This window comes from Centroberyx gerrardi, chromosome 15 (assembly GCF_048128805.1).
Source record: "Centroberyx gerrardi isolate f3 chromosome 15, fCenGer3.hap1.cur.20231027, whole genome shotgun sequence".
Taxonomy (NCBI): Eukaryota; Metazoa; Chordata; class Actinopteri; order Beryciformes; family Berycidae; genus Centroberyx; species Centroberyx gerrardi.
Window position 1 is genome coordinate 5788751 of NC_136011.1, and position 26669 is coordinate 5815419.

The 26669-nt window shown below is 41.7% G+C and overlaps 1 protein-coding gene across 2 annotated transcripts; it reads left to right on the plus strand.

The window, feature by feature from the left end:
- The first annotated feature begins 419 nt into the window (after positions 1-419).
- On the plus strand, positions 420-26181 carry xpo1b (exportin 1 (CRM1 homolog, yeast) b). Of its 2 annotated transcripts, none has more exons than XM_071924788.2 (25): positions 420-494; positions 2494-2625; positions 3100-3201; positions 5793-5865; positions 7292-7353; positions 8034-8078; positions 10150-10331; positions 11169-11217; positions 11330-11449; positions 11680-11808; positions 11912-12070; positions 12918-13115; positions 15305-15443; positions 15965-16146; positions 16796-16952; positions 17488-17651; positions 17783-17917; positions 18174-18357; positions 18594-18700; positions 20090-20284; positions 20959-21127; positions 22234-22368; positions 23270-23429; positions 23555-23651; positions 24661-26181. In XM_071924788.2, exons 2-25 carry the CDS (start codon positions 2500-2502, stop codon positions 24805-24807), a joined length of 3216 nt encoding a protein of 1071 aa, XP_071780889.1. In that variant the 5' UTR covers positions 420-494; positions 2494-2499; the 3' UTR covers positions 24808-26181. The 2 variants fall into 2 exon arrangements, with proteins under 2 accessions (XP_071780889.1, XP_071780887.1); XM_071924786.2 differs by having other exon boundaries at positions 432-761.
- Positions 26182-26669: the final 488 nt, after the last annotated feature.

Genomic DNA, 26669 nt, shown 5'->3' on the forward strand with positions numbered 1-26669 from the left:
ACAAAATGCATAAAACGCCATTACTTTGACCGTAGTATATTAACTGTACGTGCAATAATATTATAAAGCATTTACATAAATGACGGCAATGCATGCTTTCACTATGAGATATGGCAATAAAATAGTAGTGGCTGGGCTATTTGCCATTCTGATAAGTGGAGTCATCGAGAAGTCCATTCTGCATGGGAGTCTGCCCTCTTTTTCTCCACGGGCGGAGTAGTCGCGTGGGCGCTTGAGCGAATTGAAATAAACTGACAGTCGAATCATTCAATAGGACAGGAACTAGGAAGTCGCCAGCAAAGGCACAGCCAATCACAGGGCGATGTGGGCGTAAACCCAGTCCAAACTTTCCGCGGCGCCATCGGCTGAAAACTAAACCGAGATGGAATCTCCCAGTCTGAACCGGTTTCAACCGGTTACGAGTTAGTTGCTTGAGAGAGGAGAGGAGGCGCAGGCACACCATCTCCATACCGCCCCGCTGCAAAATTATTTAAGTAAAGAATTAATTTGTGAATCAAGGTTTATTTTGATTCGTAAAATGTATCGGAGTGACATATTCCAGAGCTTGCCGTGATTGTAGTTTTGGAATCCACATCAGTGGTTCTTATCAGCCAGACATCACTCATTGCTGGAATTGGAGATAGTCAACGTTGCAGAGATAGGAAATCTTTTTCCAATCTACAGTGATACAGAATTACTAACTAAATCTTGTAGCTTCTTTGGCAAACGCCACTCTTTTCAGTCAGAGCCTTGGACTTTAGGTAGGTAACTGGGTTGCAGTGCAAACCAACCATGCTATAATTACTTGGGTTTACCTTTGTACGGGGTTAAAAAGTATTTTAGTTTGGCTATGTTATATGTGGTCTTTCATAGTGCTTCTGCAAATATAATTTAGAATGCAAAGGATAGCATCAGTGGCATAAGCGAATAGCTACTGATAGCTCGCTAGCTATAGCATTTAGCTCAACGGTAACATTAGTTGCACTTTTAAGGATTAGCTAACGTTAGCTGTTAAGAGAAGGTGCTGTACCGTACGCTAACTTAATGCATAACTCATCGAGGTTGCGTCTTCTAATCGTGGCATTGCAGATGAATAAGAAATCCAACGGTGTTTGATTAAGCCCGTGCCTCTCCCACCACGGCAACATCACTCGTGTGCGTGATGTGAGCGGATGTCAAGTTGGTGTTGCTAGGTACTTAGCGCTAGCCAACGGTAACTTTCTTTGCGGAATATGCGTCTGTGGAGTAGCATCCGGACAAGTTAAGATTGAGAGACGAAATCCTTTACGTAACCAGTTTTATGGAGAACTGAAAGATAAAGCGATAACTCTGGCTTTAACAATGTCGTTAGATGTATATTGTGTTAGTATGAAATATTGTTTAAAACTGATGTCTGCGCGCCATCCGTCCATCGCCTCCTTGGTGGGAGTGGTTGGAGCGTTGCCTGGTTGTCAAGGTGATGGTTCTAACCAGCAAGAAGTACCGATTGTGAACTGGTTTATGCGACGGTTTCTAACCTTAGCTAGCATGTGAATGGGGAAAAGCTATTGGTAACATAATGGCTTAAAGGCTAGCCAACGTTAGCGGTTTATGTGAAGTAGTGACGTATGCATGTTGTTTACGTTAGTTAAGTAAGCAGTAATGTCAACACAGTGATACCCATTCATTGTTTCAGTTTACACAACCACTGTTACCAGCACACTTGTGGTCAGTCTGGAGGAGTGAGCTCTAGTCATTTGCAGATGTAAACAACGTGACGTCGCCTAGTATATCCGGCACGTGGCTTGGTTAACCTTCTTATTATGATCACGGATAGTGCTCTTAGTAGAACCCAGTGGCTCAAACGGGCTGTCTGTGCTAAACCTGTCTGCCGATTGTAAATTTGAAACTACTGTACCTTCACTGTACATAGTAAATAAGCTTGTTTAAACAAGGAGAAAGATGTCATTGCCCTTGGCTTCATGGATGATATACTTACTTTTGCAATTCAGGTTTTGCTGAGTTTTGGCCAGTATGGCATGGTATAAGTCGAAAGCTTGACCATCAACAATAAAATCAAAGTTTAGCTGGGATTTTTCTAAACATTATTACAGTGGCAGTATACTGATCCTAACCACACGGGTGAGATAATTCAGTCAAATCTCAAGAGAATGAATTGCTAATTTATCTCTGCTGCAGGAGTCCCAGGTTCAACCCCTGACTCCTGATGCAGACCACTGTATTGGCCATTTGCTGCCAAATTGCGCAATATAGCACAGCATAACAGAACAACTGACACAGCTTTCTTTTCCTTTTTTAGGCTTTTTGAACAGTGTTGGGCTTGTGACAACACGAGCATAACTAATTAGAATGACTGAGCACTGGTGGGGCGTAGGGAATGTTTGTAACATGGTCAGCTGTTTGGAATTGTTTCTAAACACACAGTTCACATGACTTTGCCTGTTGAATGTGTGCTGTGCTCTCACAACCGCCCTCCCTCCCCTGTCCTTGCAGAGCTCTATGCCAGCAATTATGACAATGTTAGCAGACCATGCAGCACAGCAGCTGCTGGACTTCAACCAGAAACTGGATATCAACCTGCTGGATAATGTGGTGAACTGTCTATATCATGGGGTGGGACCACAGGTAACTAGTGAAGCAGATAAAAAAAAATAAAAAATGTTTTATAAGCTCTGTGATAAAAGGTATGTTTTTTGATCTGGGTTGTATATGTCATAAGATTATAACATTAGTACCTTGTGATATAAATGTAAAAGTAGGCCTATACTTACTTTCAACCAAGATATTTGTCAGGCATTTTTTTCTCCATGCTTCAAGTCTACTTTTAATCCATCACCTGACCTAAAACAGGTTGTATGTATATGCTTCTTTTCCTGTTCAACCTGTGAAACAAATCTGTTTGGCAGTAACAAATTCACAGAACTGTTGGCCTTTTTGTTTAGTGATTGACATAGCAACACAGACAAAAACAGACAATTGACTTTATCCTTTTTTCTAAAATGCATTTCTCTTTCTCTCTCTCTCTTCATGGGCCCTTTAGGGGTCTGTATTTTGTGTCGTATGCCTTACAATTGAATGCCACTCATTTCTGCATTACAGCAAAGAATGGCACAAGAGGTGCTGACACACTTGAAAGAGCACCCAGATGCCTGGACGAGAGTGGACACCATACTGGAGTTCTCCCAGAACATGAACACCAAAGTAAGCTAGCTCCAAGTCCAGATAACATTGGTGGAAAGACACATCTCTGTGCTTTGAGGAAGAGCTGTATGCTATCACAAACTAAAAAAAAAAAAAAAATCACAACACTAGATCATGGTATGGTTTGCTGAGACCTACTTAATGCAAAAAATGCCATTTGGTGGATGTTGTTATTGAAAGCACCTTACAGTACTGTGAGTGCGTACACAGTGCGAGCACACGTGGCCCCAGTGGAAAACGAACACCTAGTCCTGGCGGTGCTAGTGCCATGCTCTACCCCTTGAGCTACGCAGGACCTCTTTCATTTTGATAAAATAAATGATGTTGGATGTGAACCTACCAGAGGGACAGTGGACTTTGCCCGTTAACTCCTGGTGGTGTTGATATCATTTAAATTCCAAATAGGCCTGCTTAAGTTTCTATCCTGTTGGGTATGGATGGGAATGTGTTCCTTCAATCTCATCCATCTCTCTTAAACCTACCAATCCCATCAGTTAAATTGAAACTCGGGGCCATGTTTGAGTTTTAAAATGGAGTCAAAATAACAGTATAGGCCTCCATTGTCCTGCTCCTTTCATCTGTTGTTTGAGAAGTCCTCAATTTAGGGTCCTGTCCCCAATGTCTGCAGTTAAATGTTCATGATGCCCCTCCCCTGCACTGATACAGCTGATGAAGCAAACTGCCCATGAATAGTGAACCCAGTGATTCAGTCTTCAATAGCAGTCAGGGATTCTCACAACTGTATTAACAAAGCAAAAAAGAAAATAAATTGACTGTTATTTAAGATGATCGAGCCTCATCCTGTGTCCTAGTATAATGTACCATCATGGAAAGTGTCACTGTATGTACTTCAGTATGAAATAATGAAAGCGCAGTGCATCTAAGACTTCCTCAAAGCGATGGTGACATTTGCCTTTTTCTTTTTTGCTTGCCTGTAAGATTGCTCTTAACACTGACATTCATTACTAATGTCTGAGTTGATCTATCAACAGTGTTTGTCGTAGTTTCAAATTTATAATTTGCCAAAAAAAAAAGCAATGAGGGCATTAGAGGAAAAGAGGAAACGAAAGGTAAACACCTCTTGAATTCTGCATTCACCTTGTTTCATTTGTTTAAAAAGTGCATAATTCTAAAGCACTTGGAGAACATTTGGCTTTTTTCTTAATCATTTCAGTAATGGTAATATGTGAAGAAATGTCATGAATTCAAGCTGTGACTATTTGATATTAATCATAATGTTCCATTATGTTTATGGCTTGTAATAGGAAGAAAAGGGGTGTGTCATCCTGTGCATCTTGACACAGCTAGGCTTTGACGGCAGGCCTCCACAAGGTCTACCCTTTTTAAATTCCCTTTGACTGAATTCTGTTCATCCGTTTCTATTGCATCTGTTTCATTGGACAGAGGGAGGGTGCAGGCTGCAGTCAGGAGGATCCATTGTAGAGAGACCACCTATTGCCGACTCTTATTTCACCTGTAGGGATCATGGCTCTGCCCCCCTCCCTCCTTTTTATAGTGCATCTTCCTCCCTATTCCTCCTCTCCTCTCCGTTCCCTTCAAAACTTCAGCCAAGACCTTTTAACGATGCGCTTTTGGCAGCACAGAAACGTTGCAAGGCATTTGGCGATTCTCCTGCCGATAGCTTCTCTCTTTTTTTACCTCTTGTGGTGTTTTTGTGCACAGTGTGGCAATTAAAGGTGAAACAAAAACATTTCAGAAGTGTTTTGCAGTGCGACACCTGTTATCGGTGTGCAGTCAGTGTGCCAGTTAGGGGATTTCACCTTTAATCTTCCCAGCATCCATTGTCTGTAGCACATTATTGACTCCCCCCAGCTTTAATAACATCCTCTAATGCATCTCATTCATTGTTTTCAAAATGATTGTACTCTTGAATCGATGATCCCTACAGCTGAAACACAGTCAGTTGAAGTAACAGTAGATCAATAAGTACACTAACTTGTAAAAAAAATACTTTTCTTTGTTTTCATGCTTGACTATAGAGCACCCAGGAATTAATATAGGGCTTAACCTGTGGTTGGTCTTGCTGTTCCTTATGAGACACACCAGTTAAAGGGGACACCAGGACTTGATCTAATTTAGGCCCACCCTGTGTTGGACTTGATTTTGATTGAACCATAATCTGTGTATTAGTGTTAGGTAAATTGAGTCAGATGGTTTCTCTAGGCTCGGTAAAGGAACATTTAATATAGACCCTGTTACATCTCCTAGACCATTAGACTCAGACTTGGACCAATCAGATGCCGAAGCACCTTAACTGATTGTTTCATTCCTCTGCTGTCTTTTGCTTTCTGGTGTGATGCTGGGAGAAACAGCAGGACTTCTGCAGTGTTCCAGCTTAATGCTTGTAGAGATTTAAAAAAAAAAGGAACTAAGCGAATGTTCTGCATACTACAAAATCTGCATGAAAGATGTGGTTCAGTCCAGTCCAATTTAGACATGAAAGAAGTTATTACAGGCTGGTCCAATTCATAGCCAAACTGTTTTTGGTTTGTATTAAAAATACACAATGCTTGTTATTCAGTTATCGTAACAGCCTGTTCCTAACGCTCCTCTGTCCTTGCACGTTACAGTACTATGCTCTTCAGATTCTGGAAACGGTTATCAAAACAAGATGGAAGATTCTCCCCAGGAATCAATGTGAAGGTAAGCTTTTCTTTATGGCCTATTTGCACTTGATATCAGTCACAAGATGCTTGAATTGTGGCAGTGTTAGCCCCTCCTTGTAACTGTTGTGACGTGCGGTTGCCAAGTTGAGCCGTATTCCCCCACTAAGCATGCTGGTTTGTTTTCTGCTCGGCTGGCTCCCACTGGCCGCTGCAGAATGGTTGGATTCTGCACTGTAGCAGTTTTCTAAGAGAGGAAACAACCAAAACACGCCAACATTGATTTCAAAGCTTTGTGAGTGGCATCTTTGGGGAAGTAGAGGAACACTGGTTTAAGTTGTGGTCTCTGCTTGCTTACCTTGCTTTTAAAATGTCAAATCAAGTTTCTGCTTGGAAACATTGTGGATTATCATTTATCATGATCGTGAACAGTGTGCGAAGTTGTTTAAAAAGTAACTTTTAAAGATGATAATATGATGTGGGTAGTGGTAGGCAGAGGTTACTCACTGCATAGAATGTATCCCAGTTTTCTATGACTGGCAAAAATGTAAGGTTTTAAGATATTTAAATCCTCTCAGTGTTATTTTGTTGCCTTTTTGCCAATTCTAATTTGTCCCATTTCAACATTTCCCTATTTTCAACCTAAATTAATTGTCCTTTGTTGCCACCTGCTGTTTAAGACCTTCTCTGCAGTTTTTAATGAGAAGAGAATCTTAAAGACTGGGACAAAATAGGTTTACAGTGTTAACTCAAGTTTTTGATCATTGTCTTAAAAATTTAATTTGGGCAATAAACCAATAATTCTAAAGTAAAACTGGTCATCTTTTACAAAGCAGTTGATTATATACCCCCTCCATTTTTTTCCATTTTTTAAAATTTTGCTCAAAATATATTTTTTTTCATTGACCTAAGACTTCCCCACTTCTGACCGTAGATGCCTGACTTTTGTTCAAGTGGCAAACCCAGTGCAGGGCGACCGGCAAGTATGTCTTTTCCCCCCTTGTGTCAGAGTATTGCCTTGTTTCCGGCTCCGCCCACTACACCCCACCACATAATATGCTCAGAGTCCAGTTCAGCAACAGCCTAGAAAAAAATAGGAGTCAACTTGCTCTGCTCACATTGAGGAGCTTGACTTTGTCCTTGAAAACATTTGGGGAAATGTAACTTCCACTGAATTATTTGCAATATTGTCTGCCCCATAGAAATTCAGTGGCAGTTGCAATCCACATCCATATGTTTTCCAACTGGAACTGCAAGAATATATAAATGGAGGAGTGCACCTTTTTTAAAGCACCAGCGTACTGGGATAGGATTGGCAGATTCAGCTAGTTCTGTGCCAGCAGACTGTGCTAGGGTCAGTGAGTAACGTGCCCCAGGCGACTCGTCATGTCAGGATGTGTTTAGAGTGCAGCTTTTCCTTGGTGCAGGCTAACAGCCTCACTCCTGCTGTCTTTGTTTGCTTGCAGGTATTAAAAAGTATGTTGTTGGTCTCATTATCAAGACTTCATCAGATGCAACAAACGTGGAGGTGAGTTGAAATTTTGAATTGAAATCAAAGCTGAATTGATGTTTGGGGATTACTGTAGTGGTGCACCAATGCCAGCAACAAGTGCTAACACATTGCTAAATAATTGATGATGATGAAATATTTGGTTAATAGTTAAGCTTCATTCCAATTTTAGATAAACATTTACAAAGTAGCTAAAATGTAAAAGTTGAGGCAAAAATTCTTTCTCTGGGATAAAATACTGCATTGATGTGTACTGAAGATTTCAACAAAAAGTCTTATCAGTGCTCCCTTAGAACTTTTTTTGGTGTATGGTATAATGTTAGGATAAATTGTATTGGGTCAATGGATAGGATGTTACGGTATTGTCTTAACTGTTTGATGTAATTGCTGTATTTTGGTATTTTTCTCATATTGATACATTTTGAACATGTTTTGCCATGTTCTGAATGAAATTTAAAATGATAAAAGATGCTGCTATACCTTGCTAGCCAACAAGATAATTTAAAAAGGTTGCTGTTTTGAAGGCTATGTGGTTGAATGTTATTGGTTAAAGCTTTGATCAGAATGAAGGTCATGAGGTTTGATGTGATGAAATGACTAATGGTATTTGTGATGAGGCTTTGACAGGTGCAAGGAAATTGTGAGTTTGTTTGACAGTATAACAGATTCATTTCTCCCTTGTTTATTTTTACTTTTAGAAAGAAAAGGTGTACATTGGGAAGCTGAACATGATCCTTGTTCAGGTAAGCCTTCAATACTATTGACCAATGGAAGAATCTTGTTACAAAATGAACTATCTCCTAAATCCACTATTCAGAAGTGACAGCAACTCTTAGAGAAGGATTGATATCACATATTACAGCAATTAAAACAAACTATTGTACTTTTTAAGAATAGTAAGTAACAGAATTATGCAAAATGGAAACCCTTTTATTTTGATGGAATCCTCTGTTTTTGAGATATTGAATGATCAGCTTGAGGTATTGATTTTTTCCCCAAAAGAGATGCATTACGTTAGGGTTTAGAAATAGAACTCTTCAACATAAGTTGCATAGGCATGCTTGTATTACAGGTTGAACATGGGTGGTCTTATTGTTTTTGTGGGTGTGTCAGTCCGGGTTGAGGTCAAGTCACTCTGTTCAAAATGTCAATTTAAACTGTGATTCACATTATGATGTTAGAGTCCTTATTTACAATCTCGGGTTGTAGATCGGATGTAAGAACCTTGTTATGGCAAATTGATGGAGTCACAGTCTTGACAGTCCACAGAAATAGTTCACACCTTCAGTAGGATTAGGCTACAAAGCAAAGCTTTTTATTGCAGTCTGCAAGGAGATTGATGCAGTCTCTCCTTGCTGACTGCAATAAAAGATCCAGTCTCAGCACAGAGATGGTACAGTTTCAACAAAATGTCTGAGTTTAAGTGTCGTAAATACAACAGAGTTGGGAATTCTGTCCTAACTTTACCAGTTCTAGCCAGTTTAGACAGGCAACTCAGATTTACTCAAGGGCAGCGGAAAACTACTGACCATGGAGAAGTGCTGACAAGTCCTGGTGAAAAGAACGAGGGCACTTATCCATACAGAGTAGACTAGAGCAGAGTAGAGCGAAATTGAAACTGTCTTAGTTGGTATAACAAGTCATTAAGAAAACTGCACACCTGAGTCTCCAACATATTAACATGGTGATTAAACATAATACAACATGATGGCTTCATAATGAGAAGGAAGATTATCCTGAAGTGGGAGAGCTGAAGGAGAGGCAGTGTAGTTGCTTATGGAAACACTGTTAAAAGATACAATATTTGTAGTCATTATTGATTTAGCAGTTTTGTTAATCAGCAACATAGACAGCAAGTGATGGCCCACAATAGAGGTATAGTACACCATATTGTATACAAATATTTCAGTGGCAGTCATAATTGTACCATTGCCCCAGGAAAATGCTGAATTCTACTAATGTTTGGCTCTAGAAATTAGGTGTCAGCCGTCCTGTACTTGATCAACAAAATAATCTCTGGCCACCTTGGGAGAATATTGTCAGTCATTGAGTTGTGTATCAGAGTTAGGGCCTTGAGATCCCGGCTATAATTGGCACAGGCCCGAGCGATGGCAGCCTCGACTTCCCTAACCAGGTTAAGCCATGCAGTTGGAGACTTTATTCTCAATCTCTCGACAGAGCGGATAGAAGAGCCTTATTATGACACATGATTTCCAGATTTTGAATTTTGTTACTGAATTGAAAGTGAATTGACCCTACCTACCAGTTGTGTGTGCGTGTATATTCGAGAGAGAGAGAGAGAGAGAGAGAGAGAGAGAGGGAGAGAGACCGGCTTACCGGCTACATGAGTGACTTTGCATTAATGCCAATGAGAATGAGTCATTGCCTGCGTCAGCTGAGCTAACATTATTTTGGCCTTCAGGGATCAGCCACTGTGGATCTCCAGATTCCACACTGCTCTTCAGTAGTGCGTGTGCTTGTGAAATGTTTGTGTACATGCACATGTATGTTGCATTTGTGAGTGCTTCTGTGCGTGTGTGCTTGGTTCCCTTGCATCACATGGCTTGGTTAACACAGTTCTAGATTGTTACGATTTTACTGCTGTATGTTCACGGTCAGACTTCCTATAAAGCAGAAAAAGGGGAATATGCACGACTTGAGATTGAAAGAAGGAATTGTCATTTTCAGTTGGGTTAGGGTTAGTTCAGTTTTTTGTTCCCCTAAATTTGTTACTTTTGGAGCACATGTCTTCCTTTGTGAAAAATATCACTGTAGAGCCGTGTAACACCGATGTGTGTGCCCCTCTGTCTGTAGATCCTGAAGCAGGAGTGGCCGAAGCACTGGCCAACCTTCATCAGTGACATTGTGGGGGCAAGTCGCACCAGCGAGAGCCTTTGTCAGAACAACATGATCATCCTCAAGCTGCTCAGTGAAGAGGTCTTCGACTTCTCCAGTGGCCAGATGACCCAGGTCAAGGCCAAGCACCTCAAAGACAGGTCAGCTTGCGGCACCCTACTGACCCTCTGGAACGAAACGTCAAATATAGTAAATGTCCAGGAATTTGTTTAGGGGACATTGCTGCAGAGACATATTGACAACTCAAAGGAATAGTTCTCCCCAAAATGAAAATTTGGTCAGTATCTACTCACTCCCATGTCAGTCGAAACTCCAGTGAAGTTCATAGGACCACCAAACACAGAGCGAGTTAGCCCCCCGTAGTTCCATGTGCAGCATAAGTGTTTTGTAGCCAAATGATTGCACTGTGCGCTATAAAGTCTGACATTTACCTCATTATCTCGTATATTTTCCTCAACGACATTGCTTTGTTATAGAGCGCACCAAGAGTTACGTGCCTGGTCGCATGCGCACCCTACAGTATGCGCACCCTACAGTAGCAAGCAGAGTCTTCTGTGAGAGTTCTGTATGCTGCAAGTATTGTCAGTGAGGAAAATATAGGAGAAAATGAGGTAAATATTGGACTTTTGAAGCCACAGTGGATTTGGATTATGCTGCACAGGCTGTAATTCGATGGGCTTTCCCCCCCTTTTTATTTGTCATTTTTATTTAATTTTACTAATTGTTTTTGGAGTTGTAAAAATATGGCTCTGTTAATGGAGCTGAATTTTCCTTTTGGAGTGAACTATTCCTTAAAGAGTTTGACATACTGACACACAAGGAGAACAGGATCTTGCACACAGTGCAGGACACACGGGGACATCTCTGGAAAGAGATATTCTTCAAAAGCAGGAAGATCTCTTTAAAATTTCCAGTATCAAAATGTGTGTTAGAGGCATATGTCTACTCTCCATAATATGTTTCTTTGTTTCTTTCAGCATGTGCAATGAGTTCTCTCAGATATTCCAGCTTTGCCAGTTTGTTATGGTACGTGAATCCTCACCTCTTCCCTCTTAGCATTATTGTACAATCTTTTATAGTCTTTTATCTACCTGTATGTGGCCATCAGCTGTTTGTCTTGTCGTTGGTTGCACCTTAGGAGAATTCCCAGAATGCCCCTCTGGTCCACGCCACTCTAGAGACCCTCCTACGTTTTCTCAACTGGATTCCTCTGGGCTACATCTTTGAAACCAAACTCATCAGCACATTGGTGTATAAGGTGTGTATACACAGATGCACAAAGTCTGATGTGACAAGTTTGCTTGAATTGTAGGACTCTTGTCTGAGTCAGAATGGTATTTGCAAAACAAACCCTCCCACATTGCTTTGTTAGTAATGCTGAAGAAAGGCATATGCCCGAGAAAGCTTAAAAATACCGCAACAAAGACGGACAGAAATTGTTCAATAAAACAGTCTTTAACCCAGATTCTATTTCTGTTGTTTTACCAGTTCTTGAACGTGCCCATGTTCCGCAACGTGACACTGAAGTGCCTGACAGAAATTGCCGGCGTGAGCGTCAGTCAGTACGAGGAACAGTTTGTCACCCTCTTCACCCTGACCATGTGTCAGCTAAAACAGGTGGGCATAAACAATAGTCTCAAAAACAGGCAACGCGGACGTTTCCCTCCATCATGTGCACAGTGATTTTAGTAGAATTTCAACCTGATCCATGTCTGTCTAGATGCTGCCTCTGAACACCAACATCCGGCTGGCCTACGCCAACGGGAAGGACGACGAGCAGAACTTCATCCAGAACCTCAGTCTGTTCCTCTGCACTTTCCTCAAGGAGCACGGCCAGCTCATCGAGAAGCGGCTCAACCTCAGAGAGACATTAATGGAGGTGAGTCAGTTTCTGCCGGAGTCATTTAGCGTTATATCCCATTTATTGTTTTTTAAAATACAAACTTTACGGTGTCAAACCTAGGTTAAAGTTAACTGCTGTCCTGGCAAACAAACACGCTCTACATAAAAAGGCATGAATGTGACAATGAAGTTTGTAAAACAGCATGAAACATTGACAAAACCAAATTAAGGCTTCATGTTGGCTGTGATGGATTATCTAGCTCGGGCAATTTTCAAGTCTGTGGGAGTTGTTTTTCATTCTGTGCAAAAGTGAATGGCCGCAAATGGCTTCTTCTGAAGGTAGGAAAACAAGTCCTGATATCTCCAATTCCACTGACTGTGTGCAGACACCACCAGGAATACTATAAAGGAGAGGGGCAACCTAGACGATTGTCAAGTTTCAGTTGTCTCAGTTCTTCCACTAACACCTGTTTCCAAGGACAGCACTGAAACACTGACAAAACATAACTTTGAGAGATATTTTGTTTACTAGTGAAACTTTTTATTGTAGACAATCATTTGTTGGAACTATACCTGCTTGCCAGAGCAAGTGGTATTTTTTGCGCAGCGGCGTGCTTTTATGAATCACTTACAGGACATGCAAATGATGAGAAGCGGGCGGTGGTGCCAAAATGGCGCAAGTGGTAAAACTGAGGCGGTAATCCCCGTTTATGAATAGGGAAAATGCCTACCGCCGCAGTCTTACTACCGTGTCTTTAACCCTGGTGAGTTTTATGAATACGGGCCTAGATCTCATCCATCATCTCAGCGGGTGCCTGAGTTGAGTCAGGCATTTATTTCATTCCGCATCCATGGTCTCACTCTTCCCTTTGGTCTTCTTTCAGGCCCTCCACTACATGCTGCTGGTGTCGGAGGTGGAGGAGACGGAGATATTCAAAATTTGTCTGGAGTACTGGAACCACTTGGCAGCCGAGCTCTATAGAGAGAGTCCCTTCTCTACCTCCACCTCCCCTCTGCTCTCTGGCAACCAGCACTTTGATGTGCCGCCACGCCGACAGCTCTACCTGCCTGTCCTCTCCAAGGTACTGCACAGAGCTATATACATACACATGCATTTCTTCAGTGAGCTCAGAGTGCAGGGTTGCCTACAGCCAGCAAAGTGCTGAACCCCAATGTTTTGCGGATAATAGTTGTGCCCACTCTCCAGTTGCCAGGTCACCCCTCATCAATCCTTCAGTTCTTAATCGGGTCTCTCTACCTCCAGTTCAAACCCAGGTCTTGCACATCAGAAAGTGCACACTAAACCTCTACCTGTTTGCTTTTTTGGAGAAACAACTTCCTTTCATTTCTAATGGGACTACTTCTGTTTTTGTATATTCCTAATCATATCCCACTGAGGGAGATTCAAGCTTGCATGAGCTCAGCTGCAGCTACACTGCCACTCTTATGCTTGTTTACTATTAGCGTATCTACTTGTTACAAAATTGGTTCTGTATTAGCACTGGCGGTGTGAGGATTTATGATCTGCGTTGGTGATTGTGCGCGTAGACCACCGAAACACTAGATGGCAGTGACGTGCTTTGTTAACACGGAAGTAATAACAGAAGAAGTAGTAGTGTTTACATTCTCTGAAACTTGTGTTCTGGGATGTTTCTCACCACAAATTCAGTGACATCTGGTAGTCTATATAATTTGGAGATGAGGCGTCCTACAAATGAACTTGCAAACCTCCTCAGCTCGTCTCTCTTTGATCTGCTCCATGTTGTCTTCGCTATCGGCGGACATCAACTGGATACAGGTATAGGAGGAAATACAAAGCGGGCCAGTCACACTTCTTGCAGTCTTGCGTTTCATTTTTGGAGAGGTGTACATAAGCATAAATTACCCTTTATGGTGCTACAAGGAACCATTTTAGAAAGGTTCTCTATTGTACCATGCTCAAATGGTTCTACATAGGACCTTTATGGTGCTGTAAAGAACCATTTCAGAATGCATGCAGTGCACCAAATCAGCAGCATTAGAGGAACTTATTAAGATAACTTTTCTTTTCCTGATTTGACAGGTTTTTTGTTTTTTTTTGCATTTTAACAAATAAGGAATTTTATTTGAGTTATCATGGTTCTATACAGAACCACTATCTGAACCAAAGAACCCTTGAAGAATCCTCTTTTCTGTGTGTGGACCATGGCCTGGGTGAACACCAAATTCTGATTGACTGAAGGGGTGTTGATTCATTTCAGATAACTGCATGACATGGTGTATGCAAGTCCTGAAAATGTCTTAAATTATATTATCTAAACTCAAGGCCTTATGAGGTCTTGAATCCAGTTGAGTATAGCATTTTAAATCTGAATTTGAGTTTTAGATGTAAAATGATATGGTGTTCCTGTTAGAAATCAGCCCAGTCATGCAGATACGATTCTGACAGGCATTCATGTTTTTTTGATACTTGATTACATTTACAGACACCTTGACGTGGTAGTCATGTCACTATTTGAAATTAATTTACTATCAAGGTGCAAGTGTTCAACTAAGCCATCAGCTGATGCAGTCTGCATCAAATACTTGCATTGTTGTAGCTACATTTTCTATTAACGAAAAAATCCTTGTCGTACAACAAGATAGATATGGCAAAATTGTTTGGTGTTTAGAGGTGCAGCATTAATTCAGTTTGAGACACCCACAAAGTATTTAAGCTAGCAGACATGCTAGAATCAGCTGGCAGCAGTCAAGCAACAGGTGGTTACCAAACAGTTGCCAAGAAAGTTGCTAGTTACAAAGGGAGCATCTTGCTAAAAATCAGCAGTCAGCAAAGCACAAATAGTATTGTGCTTGAGAGAGAATTTAAAAGAGAGAATAATTAAAAGTGTATTTTTTTTGCAAAGGTGTGCAGTTATTAAAAGATAATGCATGAGGCACACACTTCATGGTACATTATCCCTTTACATTAATACACATTATGCCTACACATGCAAACACTTACATATAACGCATATATATAAATGTGGTCAGCACTATCAAAATACTGTGCTGTATACATTTTGCATTGGGCACGTATTTGTGGACCAGTTCTTAGAAAGGGTTTGGCTGTTGGATGCAGTCAGACGTACGTGTGTGTGTGTGTGTGTGTGTGTGTGTGTGTGTGTGTGTGTGTGTGTGTGTGTGTGTGTGTGTGTGTGTGTGTGTGTGTGTGTGTGTGTGTGTGTGTGTGACCAGTGAGAGTGTTGTTAGCTATGTGTATGTGTTGACAAGCGTTTATCCTCTGTGGCAGGTGCGTTTGCTGATGGTGAGTCGGATGGCCAAGCCAGAGGAGGTGTTAGTAGTGGAGAACGACCAGGGGGAGGTGGTCAGAGAGTTCATGAAGGACACTGACTCCATCAACCTCTACAAGAACATGAGGGAAACCCTTGGTACGGCTCAGTTATAGGAGAACTTCAGCCCCCACCCACTGTCGACACCGTCCTTTGTTTTTATCTTGTTCTCCTTCTGATGATGTCTTCTCATGCATGCTTTCTCTAATTTCCTGTAGCCTCTAATTTACACATGTACCCACTCACTTGTTCATTGACATACAGGTGCACACACACTCACTGTTCACATATCCGCACACTCACAAGCTTTTTTTTTGGCCAGCACTAGAACGTTATACAAATATTGTAGGGATATATGAATATTTGTTCCATTTATTCTCTGGGAGCCATGGCTTTGAACTTTATACTTGCTACTATTGGTTTTTTGTTATGTTGAAATTTAAGCTCATTCTACTGTTGTACTGATTGCAGGGTCAGAAATTAACAACAGTCAAGCGCCAAATGCTGCTAAAATTTGTCTTAAATAAATCAACAGCTCTTCAGCCATTGTGGACTGACTCATTGTAAACGGTCTGGATAGATATAAATATATATCAACGGTCTGCTTTGCCGCCCTGCAGTGTACCTGACTCATCTGGACTACGCGGACACGGAGCGCATCATGACGGAGAAGCTCCATAACCAGGTGAACGGCACCGAGTGGTCCTGGAAGAACCTCAACACGCTGTGCTGGGCCATCGGATCCATCAGCGGGGCCATGCACGAGGAGGACGAGAAGAGGTTCCTGGTCACGGTCATCAAGGTACAGTAAAGCTCTGCACTCGCAAGGCCACAGCTGGACCCGTGTATGGACAGCCTCAGAGTGGCCGCGCTGATCCTGGTGCACTGGTTAGTAGGGGTGGAAAGAGTACCAAAATATCCTCTAGTACTTTGCTGAAATGTTACTTGAGTAGAAGTAAAATTACTGGTGTAAAAATCTACTTAAGAAAAAGTAGCTCATTTAAAATGTACATAGATTAAAGTAATTATGTAACTTTAAAAACAAAATGACACTACATATCATCTTTCCCATAGCGCAAGATGAGGAGATAGTTTGAACTAGGTTCTTTCAATAAAACAAAATATTACAACTGCTTACTGCTAATACAGCTATGCAAGTATTTGAGTATTATGGTTTCATAACCCATTGACTAGTTTTGTTAACAAATTCCAACAGGAGGCTGGTGCCAATTTCTAAGGGTCAGTAGGATGGACTTTTAGAAATCATGAATCTTTCCTCTTAATGGGCAAACTGGTCACAGATCAGCACCTCTGTTCATCAATATTTTATGCACACAGGCCTGTGTCTGTTGATTGGCACCACTGTCTAAGGAAGACAGATGTAATAGCTAGGTTTTATCAACATTCAATGTTGCTGTTGGGACATTCTTCTGACTGACTGTTTGTTTCAGGATCTGCTGGGTCTGTGCGAGCAGAAGAGGGGGAAGGATAACAAGGCCATCATAGCCTCCAACATCATGTACATCGTAGGCCAGTATCCACGCTTCCTCAGAGCCCACTGGAAGTTCCTCAAGACTGTGGTCAACAAGCTGTTTGAGTTCATGCACGGTGAGAGACGGGGGTGTGAAAAAGCATTGATACTTCCATTTGAATTTAGAAATCCAACTAATTTGAGTTTTAGATGACAATGTTGCAGTTTCGTGGTGTGCTCTTTTCCTGGTGAGAATACAGACCTGTATTCTGATGTATTATTGTTTTCATTTCATTTTCACTAACTGGAATTAAAGAGGTCTAAAAAAAAAGTCTTGATGGAATTTGCAGACACTGAGGGTACAATTTATTCTCCTCACAGAGAGAAAGGTCCCTGACCTACAATTCAAGTTGAACTTTCATTGTACTTTATCTTAGCAGAACCTAAGCATCAGCATATCATGTTTTATGCCCCAAATGAAGAATCATTTTTAAGGTGCTGATAAACAATTTATGTATGAAAAGCTGTTTCTGCATGCACAAATCATATCACAGTCACAGATTTAAACAAAACAAATAATTAAGCATGTATTGTCCGTATGATGCAACTGTGTTGTGCAAATGTGTGTGTGTTAACGCTCGCCATTTACTCCCCATGTCTCCTCTTCACCAGAGACCCATGATGGCGTACAGGACATGGCGTGCGACACCTTCATCAAGATCGCCCAGAAGTGCCGGCGCCATTTTGTGCAGGTGCAGGTGGGCGAGGTGATGCCCTTCATCGACGAGATCCTCAACAACATCAACACCATCATCTGTGACCTTCAGCCTCAGCAGGTCAGCACGGAGATGCACACTCACTTTGAGTACAATTAGGGTCGCAGCTATTGCCAGAATTGCACTAGTTGCATAATAATTTCTCTCATATGCTGTTGCCCAATCCAAGACTTTTCTTGTTGTTTGTCCAGGTACACACCTTCTACGAGGCGGTAGGCTATATGATTGGGGCCCAGACAGACCAGGCAGTTCAGGAGCATCTGATAGAGAAATATATGCTACTGCCCAATCAGGTGTGGGACAGCATCATCCAGCAGGCCACCAAGGTAAGAGGCAGCTCACACATAAGATATTATATCAGTTTAATATAATAATGTTACCCACTATGTCAATCTTTATCTGTATTGAGACGACAAAACGACAGTCAGTTTCGACGTCTTTACTTTAAGGATCTTGTTCTTACCTCTCCACCATATATTACACCCTTCATAATTTACTTGGGGGGGAGAAGGGGAGGCCAGCAACGCACCAGTGTTGATCTCTAACCCGCTCCGTCCCTCTTCCTGCCGTTCACCTCTTCAGAACGTGGACATTTTAAAGGACCCAGAGACCGTGAAGCAGCTGGGCAGCATCCTGAAGACCAACGTCAGGGCCTGCAAGGCCGTGGGACACCCCTTCGTCATCCAGCTGGGCCGGATTTACCTGGACATGCTCAACGTCTACAAGTGCCTCAGTGAGAATATCTCCGCCGCCATCCAGACAAACGGTAAGGGGTGTGTGTGTGTGTGTGTGTGTGTGTGTGTGTATGGTAGGGATGCACCGATCTGGATTTTTGGAGCTGATGGCAATTTCCCTAGCATCTCCATTAATATCTCCATTACATTTTGTGTGTGTTTGTTCACTCGACTGATGAGACAATATGATTGTCACAGTACGCTGTCAGACAAAAGTGTGTATCGATTTTGTTCATGTGTCCTTATGCGTCTCCTCTTTGCGCTGCAGGTGAGATGGTGACGAAACAGCCCTTGATCCGGAGTATGAGGACGGTGAAACGAGAGACGCTGAAACTGATCTCAGGCTGGGTTAGCCGATCAAACGATCCACAGATGGTGAGAAGCGGCTCCGAAACGCTCAGAAATGTGGCAGCGTGTTTAAAGAATTGAGGAACAATATCCTTGTTTTCAGAGTGATAACCGTGAAATTGTATAATCCAATGGTTTTTGGAATGGATTTATGGGTGTTTGTGGGTCAGAATATTTCTCAGCACACAAAGGGACTTTCAGACTTTTAATTCGCATGAAAAAATTTAGTTAATTGTACTTAACTACATAATTACATAATTTAAGTTGTGTCTTCAGGCTACAGCAGTGATATTTTTTACACTTAAATGTCCTCAGGAGATTCTGTGCTCTGTGGCCATCAATGAAACAATTGACAGTGAAAAAGAAATGCAACTAATCCAGTTGGTATTTTTAGATCAAACACAAAGCTTTCATTTCAGTGTGGCTGACTAGGCCACTTCCTGGCTCAGCTGTGTGTTTTTATTGGCGTAACAATTGAAATTCATAGTGTGAGCTGTGCAGCCTCGGACCGGTGATTTGAAGACATGTATGCAAAATTTTCCGCTACACCAAGTAAATCTGAGAAGAAAGCGGAACCTCTGAAAAGTCCAAATACAGTTTAATACTGAATAGCCTACCAAGAATAAAGTAAAGTTTTATTCTGATTCTGTGTGATGTTGCAGGTAATGATTCTGCTGTGGTGGTTCCTACCTTCCCGCCGTATTTACTGTGCAAAGAAGCAAACCTCTAGCTTCATTTGCCTCAAATACATTTTTGTTGGATTTCTAATGACTGTGTTGAAATAACATTTATTCACAAAATAATATTATTTATTCATTTATTATTATTCTGAATCTTTTATTTCCCTGAAACTAAAAGGTCCAGCTTTAATTGGCCATTGAACTGCAGAAAATAATGAGGATTGCGCTGTTCAATTACTAGGCTTTTTTTCAAAGTGTGTATAAATGTGCATGTGCATCTGTGTGGAAAGTACTGGAGACCCACTGTCTGTGTTGACTGTTACCCATCTCATGAGCCTGTCCTTAAAATCCCCCAGTTGGTGTGTTGATAAAAAAAAAAATAGACCTTGCACATTGTATTCTGCTCTCAAGGTGTGTAAATTTATTAACAGCTGTGCTTCAAAAAAGGCAAATGAATATTTCACTTTTAAACAGTCAGTTTAGACAAGTGTCCTTCAATGCTCAGTCTTTTTTCTGTCATCCGGTGAGAAAATACTGGCACAGTGGGTTGGAATCATTGCTTTTAAGCTGTCAATAAATGTATATACTGTGGGAGCAGAGAACAGGCTCCAGTATTTCCTCATATCTTGGATTCCGTCCAGCACCTGTTGTTTTAGATTTAGATGCTTATGTTTTCCTTCCTCTGTCATTAGCGTGTTAATTCCCGCTAATCCCCCCTGTCGCCCCTTTTTTCCAGGTCGGGGAGAACTTTGTTCCGCCGCTGCTGGACGCCGTCCTCATCGACTACCAGCGCAACGTCCCCGCCGCCCGCGAGCCCGAGGTGCTCAGCACCATGGCCACCATCGTCAACAAGCTGGGCGGACACATCACCAGCGAGATCCCGCAGATCTTCGACGCCGTCTTCGAGTGCACCCTCAACATGATCAACAAGGTAGGGCTGCGCGGAGGGATATCTGTAGGAGTGCACCCATCGATCGGCCGCCAAGTCAGTCCATCCTAAGCACATTGAAGTTTACTATTATGCACTGTTGTATGAAATATGCAGAGCTATGCTTTGTGATATCAGACTGAGTTCCTCTCTGACTGAAATGGAAACTAAAAACTTCCTCATTAAAGAATTGCATCACACACATTTGTTTCATTGAATATAAAACAAACTTAAACCTCTTAACACTCCTTACACACAAGGCATAGCTTTAGACAAAAAATATGCTTGCTTCTGATTGAGGATCATGCCTACATGCCTTTTTCCCCTAGTCGTCGTCCCTGCCCCCCACCCACCCACTGGCTTTGTTTATATGGTGATTTATTGGATTGAGGACAGTTCTTCATTTGGGAATTTATTGTGTGTGTTTGACATAAGGGGAGCCAAGATGTGACAGCTAAACAAGACTTTTACACTTTTACATTTTACATTTAAGACTGTAAATAAAAGATTTGTTTACATTGTAATGTTTGGAGAAACCTTGAAATAAACCAGACCTGTATTTTGAGTTTTAAAATGTTAACTTTGGATCTACGTGACCAACTCCTGAATAATGTAATAACTTAAACATAACACAGTTTTGGTGGTTGAATAAATTGCTGATTGTATTTTTCTAATAGAACTTTGAGGAGTATCCGGAGCACAGGACCCACTTCTTCTACCTGCTCCAAGCTGTCAACTCCCACTGCTTCCCTGCATTCCTGGCTATCCCCCCTGCCCAGTTCAAACTGGTGCTGGACTCCATCATCTGGGCCTTCAAACACACCATGAGGAACGTGGCCGACACCGGTAAGGCTGACTGGGACACACATACATGGACATACACACACACACAAGGAAACTTGTCCATCTATGGGCTGGGCTTGACCAGACAAGTGAAATAAATTGGTTTGAATATTATAACTACCATATTTATTTATAAATATGGAGTAGGACTGATCTAATATGTACCATACATAATGACATCCACTCTCATTCATAAATATGGCAGAGTGACTACAGTGTGGAATGTACCAAGGAGGTTAATTAATTAAGTAAATAGATCGATTCCCCTGATCTCGGCTGTAGGCTAAATAACTTCTGTAACCATAGTAACGTTTATACTTCAAACCAGTATGGCTGCTGCCATTGGCGGTTTAGACAGTAACCACACTGGCAATGTAAATTTATCTGTCAAGTTTTGGTAAACCGCCACAGCACGTTGTATTCTATAACGCTCCGACCACAACAGCCCTCTAATATCCTCCATTTTTTTCAAATTAACAGCGATAACGTCACATAAAGTAACAAGTGTTGCGTCAGTTGTCCAGTGCGGTTCTGGTACACACTACTCAGACCAACTCACTACTAACTAAATTCATGATTCTTCTGGTTGTGAGTGCAGTTGCAGAATGCGGTTTTCGCTATGTAGAATCTGTTCAGCTGGCAGAGCATGGAGACTGAGGATTAAACACACACAGACACGCACATATACACAAACACACAAACGCACACCTAAACTTATCTCCAGTTAGCTCTTCAGTTAACTCAGTATGTGCTGTTTGTTGGTGGCACCATCAATGTATTTAATTTCCTCTGTTGTTGTATTTGGGAAGTTAATTCAACAGTGAATATGGATGTAAAACTAGAATATTCTTGCCAGTATCTTTGTGATATGTAAGAAAGGGTTACGGATATCTGGACACTGTATAGGAAAATTATTTAGGTAATTTCCACAACTTGAAAAGTTTGGAAATTGCACAAAAAGTACATACACATGCAAATACAAGTGCAAAGATACTGTTGGTCAGCGTAGTGGATCAGTTGGCAGTTACAGGTGTGGAAAATGTATGGAATTTTGAAATGAAAAAAGTACAGGCATCTGAATAAATCTGTATGCATTTCTGCCCACCCAGGCCTGCAGATCCTGTACACGCTGCTGCAGAACGTGGCCCAGGAGGAGGCAGCAGCTCAGAGTTTCTACCAGACGTATTTCTGCGACATCCTGCAACACATTTTCTCTGTGGTCACCGACACGTCGCACACTGCCGGTGAGCTCACACAAGTGTTCCTCAAAGACCCCCAGGGGGTCCTCGAGTGTGTTCCAGGGGATCCTCGGCAAAATGAGGAATAGCTTAATTTCACTAACATTTAATTCGCTAGATATTATGTATGAGAATGTCTGTTGTGTTCCCAGGTTTCACTCTCATCAATATTATCTCCCCATGTACAGTGTAGACTGTAGTTGTACAATTCAATACTAAATCAACAACACAAATCCTCCCAAATGGGGGTGCATGACATGAAAATGTTTTGACACAAAAACATTTGACTCCACTTAAGTACTCTAGAATTTACCTAAGATTGAAAAATGACAAAGGTAATATATTGGTGTTGTAGGGATGTGATATTGGAATGCTACACACACACACGCACACACGTAAGCGCGTCCTCAGTCACAACCTGCCTGTGAAAATCCACACAGAGGCATAAACAGCTTAGAGGGGAGATGCTCAGTGATCACAACAGAGGAATAAGAAGTGCTGGGTTGATGCCTGTGTCCCCTATTCACAGCAAGCAGCCAGGCTTCCTGTGGAGACTGGGGCTGCATGGAAAAGTATAAAAGCAACGCCACTGCAATATTGAGCACTGCTATTTCCAAATTGATAGAGGCTGCTGAAAGTTTTTTTTTATACTATGCAGAATCTCTGGCCTAAAAATTAAGTTGCATGTAGGACAAAGTCTTTCATTTTATTCAAACTGAGCAATCACAAGCATAAGCTTCTCATTCCCCTTTGCACATTTTTTTTACACACTGAGAAAGTTTTCTAGAAAAAACAGCATTCATATGTATTCCAATTTATATTGCCAGCACAACATTCAGCTAAAAACACATCTTTTTGTTAATATGACACAACCATAGTACATCTTGTCCTGATGTGCGTCCTGCAGGCCTGACGATGCACGCCTCCATCTTGGCCTACATGTTCAACCTGGTGGAGGAGGGGAAGATCACCACGGGTCTCAACCCGGCCAGCCCCGCCAACAACCAGGTCTTCATCCAGGAATACGTGGCCAACCTGCTCAAGACGGCCTTCCCTCACCTACAGGAGTGAGTAAAGATGTGGATGAACACACACACACACACACCCTCTCACGGTACACAATATACATTAGTTGGTCATTTGTTTTTGTTCGTTCTCATCAAGGAAGCTTGTGTGTCTTTGTTTGCTTCAGTGCCCAGGTGAAGGTGTTTGTGACCGGGCTGTTCAGCTTAAACCAGGACATTCCTGCCTTCAAGGAGCACCTTAGGGACTTCCTAGTCCAGATCAAGGTGAGGATTTTTCCAACAAGGACAATAGCCAGTTCACTATTCTGTTGCTACTGTATGTGAATGTAATTTTCATTGAGCTGCTGTTGCACTCAGTTGTAAGTCGCTGTGGATTAGAGCATCAGCTAAATGTCTGAAATGTAAATGCCATTGGCAACTTACGCATGTCACGGTAATGGATTTGAAGAAGTAATGTTATGTAATTGTAGTGTTATGATTGTGCACAGTGGCAGCCATCACAGATGACCCCATTGTGCATCTGTGATGCATTACTACTGCAACGGCTTATGTTTTCTCTAATGTAAAGTGGAATGGAATAGGCATTGGTATTGTAGCATTGAACTGGTTGCTAGACCATTTCTTATGCCTTCTAATGGCTGAAAAGAGAGTAAAACGTGGATTTTACTAATAGTTCCTCCCTGGGGTGGAGCAGTACTGCAACAGTGATGTACTGTGGCATGCTAAACATACCAGGAAAAGGACTTCTGCGATGGTTTACACCTGTTATTAAATGTTAAATTATGTCATTATGTGTTCTATAACCCTTGTTGGTGTCTTACCTATCCTGCACATTCCTTCTCAACTACTTTTTTTTTTTTGCTATAGTCCCGTATATTTGTGTGCTAGTAAGCCTAACTAATTTAAATATCCAGTGGCTAATGCATGGACCTGCCTACCTCTGGCTATGCTGTTTATTGTCAGTGCTAGAATGGCTTTGTCTATTCTCAACAGGGAGAGGTTATCAGCAGCTACATAGTTGGCTGGTTAGCTGTTGTTTCCATAAATAACATTTTCCTACATGGCCAGGCTGTCCCTTTAAGTACATGGAAGGTTTGTGGCCGGCGTGCCAGCTCATTGTTGGAATAAAACTACGTGTGTGCGAGTGACAGAGCGTGTTGTGATGTGCTCAGTCGGCGCAGGCAAAGCGTTCAGTGAGCTCGCGTGTCCGTTTTGCTGCGTGCGAACCTCCCGGCTAATGCCGCTGTTTCCTTCTATCTCCCACCGCTTCCAGGAGTTTGCGGGCGAGGACACCACAGACCTGTTCCTGGAGGAGAGGGAGGCGTCGCTTCGCCAGGCCCAGGAGGAGAAACACAAGATCCAGATGTCGGTGCCGGGCATCCTCAACCCCCACGAGATCCCCGAGGAGATGTGTGACTGAGCACCAGCTCAACCAAACTGTACAGTCCTACAAACAAACAAACACAAAAATAAACCCTAACCACAGCAAACACAACAAAACCCAAGAGAGAGGCGCTTGAGTGCGGTGGGAGGCCCCTCCCCCCCTCTGCGGCGGCAGAGTGGGCCGTCCCATTGGATGTTTGTTGACCAAAACAATGCCAATAATATGTAAATGATTACCGCGTCACCCTGTGGCCCTTTTTACATAATATGCGTTTTCTATGGAGACTTTTTGTGTAATATCTTTCCAGAACTGTTAATCTAAGCTTACGTTTTGTTCGGTCTATGGCCCATCCCAAGAGCTGCATGGTGAGGTTGTAACAATTAGGAGAAGTTAACCATTTCACCCCCCCTCCCCCCTCCCAACCCCCTCTCCTCCCTTGTTATGTTTTTTTTCCCCCCTTTATTCCCTATCTCCCATATATTTGTTTATATATATTATATATACAGTCTGAGCAGAGTTTTTGTGAAAAACGGCATATGTGTCGAGTCATCAGAATAGAGGCTTCTAGACCTGTGGTGTGACAGACAGGAAGGGGAGAGGTGTTCTAGAGGCGCACGCACCGCTTGTTTGGTGCCCCACTGTATTGTGGGAGAATGTGAATCTCACAGATAAATGAATGAAGGTCTGAGAGATGCTGCTCCACGCATCAGGATCAGCATCCGTTGCTCATGAGTTATGCTTAACTTTAAAAAAAAAGTGTTTGGCCACTGCCAGGCAGGAGTTTTTTTTTTTTTTAGGGGAAAGCAAAACATTATGTGCATATCATCCCAATTGTATAGCATCTTTAATACCATGGGAACATAATTGGTTATTTTTTTCCTTTTATTCTATTGTTTCTTTTTGTTGTGGGTGTGTGCGCGTGTGTGCTGTCGCCTAGTCGACATCAGCGTTTTGTTTTCCTCTAAGAGGATTGTTGCTCATTTGTGAGCCTTCATTAATGGGATGTTTTAAGGAAGCGGTGGAGATATTTATGGGTTCTTGGTTGGTTGCATCTTTATAACAACTCCTGTTTAACTCAGACGGCTTTCGAGATTTTGAATTGTACTAATTTACATTGTTTACCATGCTGTAGTGCTTCAAGACACTACCTTTAGAGCAAAATGAAATAAAACTGGGTTTACATTTAATTTTGTATTTTTGCATTTTTCATTTGTACCTGTTTTAAGTTCGATCCAAATAAACAAAAGGCTTTTGTCCAGAGAGCAAATTAATTGCCAACGAGTTTAATTAGGCAAAGAATGTATAAATCCAAATAAGTACCCAATCTCTAATGGCAAATTTCCCTTCTCGAAGTGTTACATTTGTTGTGAACTTTTTGAACTGATTAAAGTTGAGAATTTTATAACCCTGCCTTTTGCTCAGATTTCTTCATTCCACCAAAGGGCTCTTTTATTGGATTTTCCTTTTTCTTTTGTTTTTTTTTTCTTTTTTCATCAAGTCAATGATTTATAGTGCTTCTAAAACTCATTATAAAGCGCTTTACAGAGAACAAAGGACACAAATACAGATAAAAAAACAAGATTTTGTTATTTATGAGCAAGAGACTATGAATGTTTAATGAAGATGCCATCAAAACGTATTGCCTTTTAAGAAACCCATTTTTACAGCGGTTTCAGATCAGCTCCGTTTAGTGCTTCACCACTGGACTTGTTTTTGATTGGTCCCTGAATATTTGCTTAAAAACCGTCCAGTCTGGCAGGTTTGTCCCATATGAATTGATGTGCCCTCAGCAGGTTGACATGATTTGAGTCAGGAGGGCTGATAATGTGGCTGTTCTACATTCTTCTAAGTCACTCAAGGAATGACTCATTACCAAAACTACATTCACTTGGAAAAAC

Coding starts and splice junctions, on each gene's coding strand:
- xpo1b (XM_071924788.2), top strand. CDS start 2,500: ATGCCAGCAATTATGACAATGTTAGCAGACCATGCAGCACAGCAGCTG. Junction 8,079..10,149: donor TGAACATGATCCTTGTTCAG/GTAAGCCTTCAA, acceptor CTCTGTCTGTAG/ATCCTGAAGCAGGAGTGGCC. Junction 17,652..17,782: donor GTGACCTTCAGCCTCAGCAG/GTCAGCACGGAG, acceptor TTGTTTGTCCAG/GTACACACCTTCTACGAGGC.